A 3811-nucleotide genomic window follows, 5' to 3' on the forward strand; every position below is an offset into this window, starting at 1 on the left:
GGGGTGTATGATTATATCGGAGTTCTCTGCATAATTCTTGACTGTTTTCTATAAGTTTATCTTTATTTCATAGGAAAGTTAAAAACAGGTAACCAGTTTGGGGGAGAAAGGGGAGCTTTCAAGGAGTGACAATGATACAGCCTTTCTCTGAGCTCACATTGAGATGAACTCTACCTTGTATTGATTCTCCAGCCCCCGCCTTTATCACAATTCAGTTCTTGACCAGGTCTCCATAAGGAATGCCAGGGAACCACTCATTGGTCACAGAGTTCGTGCTGCTGGGATTCCAGCTCAGCCCAGAGACAGAGGTTCTCCTCTTCTGGGTCTTCTCCCTGCTCTACACCTTCAGTCTGTTGGCAAATGGTACGATCTTTGCACTCATCTGTCTGGACCAGAGACTACAAACCCCCATGTACTTCTTCCTCTCCCACCTGGCCATCATTGACATGACCTATGCTTCCAACAATGTCCCCAAGATTCTGGCAAACTTAGTAACCCATAATAGAGCCATCTCCTTTGTCCCATGCATCATGCAGACATTTTTATATTTGGGTCTTGCTACTACAGAATGCCTGATTTTGGTGGCAATGTCCTACGATCGGTATGTGGCCATCTGCCACCCCCTCCATTACACTGTCATCATGAGCTGGACTGTGTGCACAGTCCTGGCCACCACATCCTGGTTGTGTGCATTTGTCGTGGCTCTGATACACGTGCTCCTCCTTCAAAGGCTGCCTTTCTGCAGGTCTCGTGAAATAAACCAGCTCTTCTGTGAGATCTTGTCTGTCCTCAAGCTGGCCTGTGCTGACACCTGGCTCAACAAAATGGTCATCTTCGCTGCTTCTATCTTGGTCTTAGTCGGGCCCCTCTGCTTGGTGCTGATCTCCTACATGCACATCCTCTGGGCCATCCTGAAGATAAAGTCTGGGGAGGGCCGCAAGAAGGCCTTCTCCACCTGCTCCTCCCACCTCTGTGTGGTTGGGCTCTTCTTTGGCATATCCATGGTGGTTTATATGGTCCCTGATTCCAGTCAACAAGGGGACAAGACTAAAATTCTATCCCTCTTTTATAGTCTCTTTAACCCAATGCTGAACCCCCTCATCTACAGCCTGAGGAATGCTCAGGTGAAGGACGCCTTGGGTAGAGTGCTACAGGTGAGGTCCAGGTGAAGGGAAAACTCAGAGGATCCTTCCTATTAGAAGTTTCATATACAAATAGTAGTTTTTCAATTCCAGCCCTGAAAATAGGGTGAATTTCCATAAAAGACCATAGCTTTTAAAGTTAAAATGGGACAACTAAACTATTAGAATTTTTATTCTTTCTTTTAAAAAGAAGTGAATTCTCATTTTCTCAAACCAGGAATATTACACAGACAGATATTAAATGTGAGAAAATTGTATCAACACACTTCTCTGTACTTAGATGTTTGCCTTCCTATCACCTTGTGGTAGTTAGAAACAGCACGGTAAAAGTAATGCCCTATGATATTCCTTCTGAAGTGGACTGAAATTTTAATACAGAAAATACTGCAGAGTTATATGAATGTGCCTCACCAGTTGTGTGGTGAATGCAATGACAGGTTAAAGAAACTCTAAATTCCTTGGTGAAATAATTTAGTAGCAAAGGGGAAAATTTAGGGAAAGATGTAGTGCAAAAAGAAACTATCTAAAAAATTCTAGAATACCTTTAAAATTAAAGTGAAAGACATGTATCAGTAAATGTTTAAATGGTTCTACAGGTAAACATTTTGACCGTTACTCTAAGTTTACATTTATTCTTGGGTTATGATCATTTCTTAAAAAGCAAGATTAAATCCCCTCTTGAAGTTCTTGAAATTTTTCCACCAATATTCTTGTAGTGTCTGAACCACTCAACTGAAGATGGCTTGCGGTAGGAGCAAGCAGCACAAGACAACTGTGACTGAGCTGAGTGGGCAAAGGGGGAAAGGGATGTGGTGAGAGAAGTTAACCCTTCACCTTTCTCCCCCAGCCTCCCCCCACCTCCTCCCTTTGACAGCTGTCAGTGTGTTCTCTGTATCTATGGGTCTGTTTCTATTTTGTTCGCTAGTTTTGGTGTTCCTTAGATTCCACATGTAAATGAGATCCTGTGGCCATTGATCTTTCTCTGACTGGCTTATTTCACTTAGCATAATGCTCTCCAGGTCCATTCATGCTGTCACTAAGGGTAAGATTTTCCTTCTTTTTTATGGCCATGTAGTATTCCATGGTGTCATTTTACCATGGCTTCTTCATCCCCTCATCTGCTGATGGAAACTTGGACTGCTTCCAATGTGTGGCTATTGTAAACAACATTGTAATGATCATTGGGGTGCATATATAGGGTGTGGCAGAAACGTAGTTGGTAGGGTAATGATATAAGTGTAAAAATCTGTAGTTTTTATTGAGCATTTCACCTCAAATGTAATGTAGTGTGCTTGACAGTGATATTGTTATGTTACAGAATTACATGTTCACGATTTTGTAATAAGAGATTTTGTAATAAAAATTTTGTAATACTATTTGTGCCTGACCTTATATTCTTTCAAATTAGTGTTGTAGTCTTGTTTGGATATATTCCCCCAAGTGAATTGGCTAGGTCATAAGGCAGTTCCATGTTTAATTTTTTTGAGGAAACTCCATACTATTTTCCACACTGCCTGCATTCCCAGTCTGCCTTCCCGCCAACACTGCAAGAGGGTTCCCATTTCTGCATGTCCTGGCCAGCACTTGTGGTTTGTTTATTTATTGATGATAGCCATTCTGACAGGTTGTGAGGTGATTTACCCTGTGGTTTTCATTTGCATCTCTCTAACAGTTAGTGACATTGAGCATCTTCTCCTATGTCTATTGGCCACTTTGGAGATGTGTGTACTCAGGTCCTTTGCCCAATTCTTAGTTGTAGTGCTTGTTTATAAGTGTTTAGCTGCCTGAGTTTTCTATAGATTTTGCATATTGTTAACACCTTATGAGATATATCTTGGTGAGTATCTTCTCCCATTCAGTGGGTGGTCTTTTTGTTTTGTTGAAGGTTTCTTTTGTTGTGTAAACACTTTTCAGTTTGGTGGAGTTCCATTTGTTTAGTCTTTCTTTTGCTTCACTTTCCTGAAGAGTTATACCAGCAAAAATATTTCTAGAAGAAATCCAATATTTTACTGCATGTTTTCTTCTAGGATTTTTATGGTTTCTGGTCTTCCAATTAAATGCCCCAGTTCTCTTTTCAAAAATCGGAGAATCCTTGTCCAGGTGGCTTAGTTTGCTGGAGCCTCATCCTATGACCAAAAGGTCATGGATTGAGTTCCCACTCAAGGCACATACAAAGATTGCACGTTCAGCCCCAAGTCGAGGCGCATGTGAGAGGCAACCTATCAATGTTTCTCTCTCCCATGGATGTTTCTCTTCCTCTCTCTTTCCTCCTCCTTTCCCCTCTCTCTAAAACCAATAAACATGTCCTCAGGTAAGGATATAAAAATCTGAGAAATGCATAAAAATAACAATATGAGTCAAGGAAGTCAGCATCAGACAAAATGGAATTGAACTATTTTGAAGGGTATTTCTCAAAACTGTAGGAATAACTTCCCCTCACTCAGTCACAGCTCTCACAGTCAGAACCCAGGCACCTACAAACTGAAATGTCTGTATCTTGGACTCTGCTCAATAAGCCATAGTCAATTATTTATTCTCTGGTTTTTCAAGATGCAAAGAAAAACATCAAACTGTTGACCTTTAACACACAGTACTCAATAAATACATTTGGTAACAATTTATAATTATTTCCATCAACTATACACCTACCGTGACTGTCTGAATATCCA

At 40.9% G+C, this 3811-nt stretch overlaps 1 protein-coding gene across 1 annotated transcript; it reads left to right on the forward strand.

Moving 5' to 3' along the window:
* Positions 1–239: 239 nt before the first annotated feature.
* Positions 240–1210, forward strand: LOC118976090 (olfactory receptor 2A2-like). The gene has a single exon (XM_037030356.1). The coding sequence runs from the start codon at positions 240–242 to the stop codon at positions 1167–1169; it is 930 nt and encodes a 309-aa protein (XP_036886251.1). The 3' UTR covers positions 1170–1210.
* Positions 1211–3811: the final 2601 nt, after the last annotated feature.

The sequence above is a fragment of the Sturnira hondurensis genome, unplaced genomic scaffold (assembly GCF_014824575.4).
Source record: "Sturnira hondurensis isolate 20B ecotype Veracruz unplaced genomic scaffold, ASM1482457v3 Scaffold0001547, whole genome shotgun sequence".
Classification (NCBI taxonomy): Eukaryota; Metazoa; Chordata; class Mammalia; order Chiroptera; family Phyllostomidae; genus Sturnira; species Sturnira hondurensis.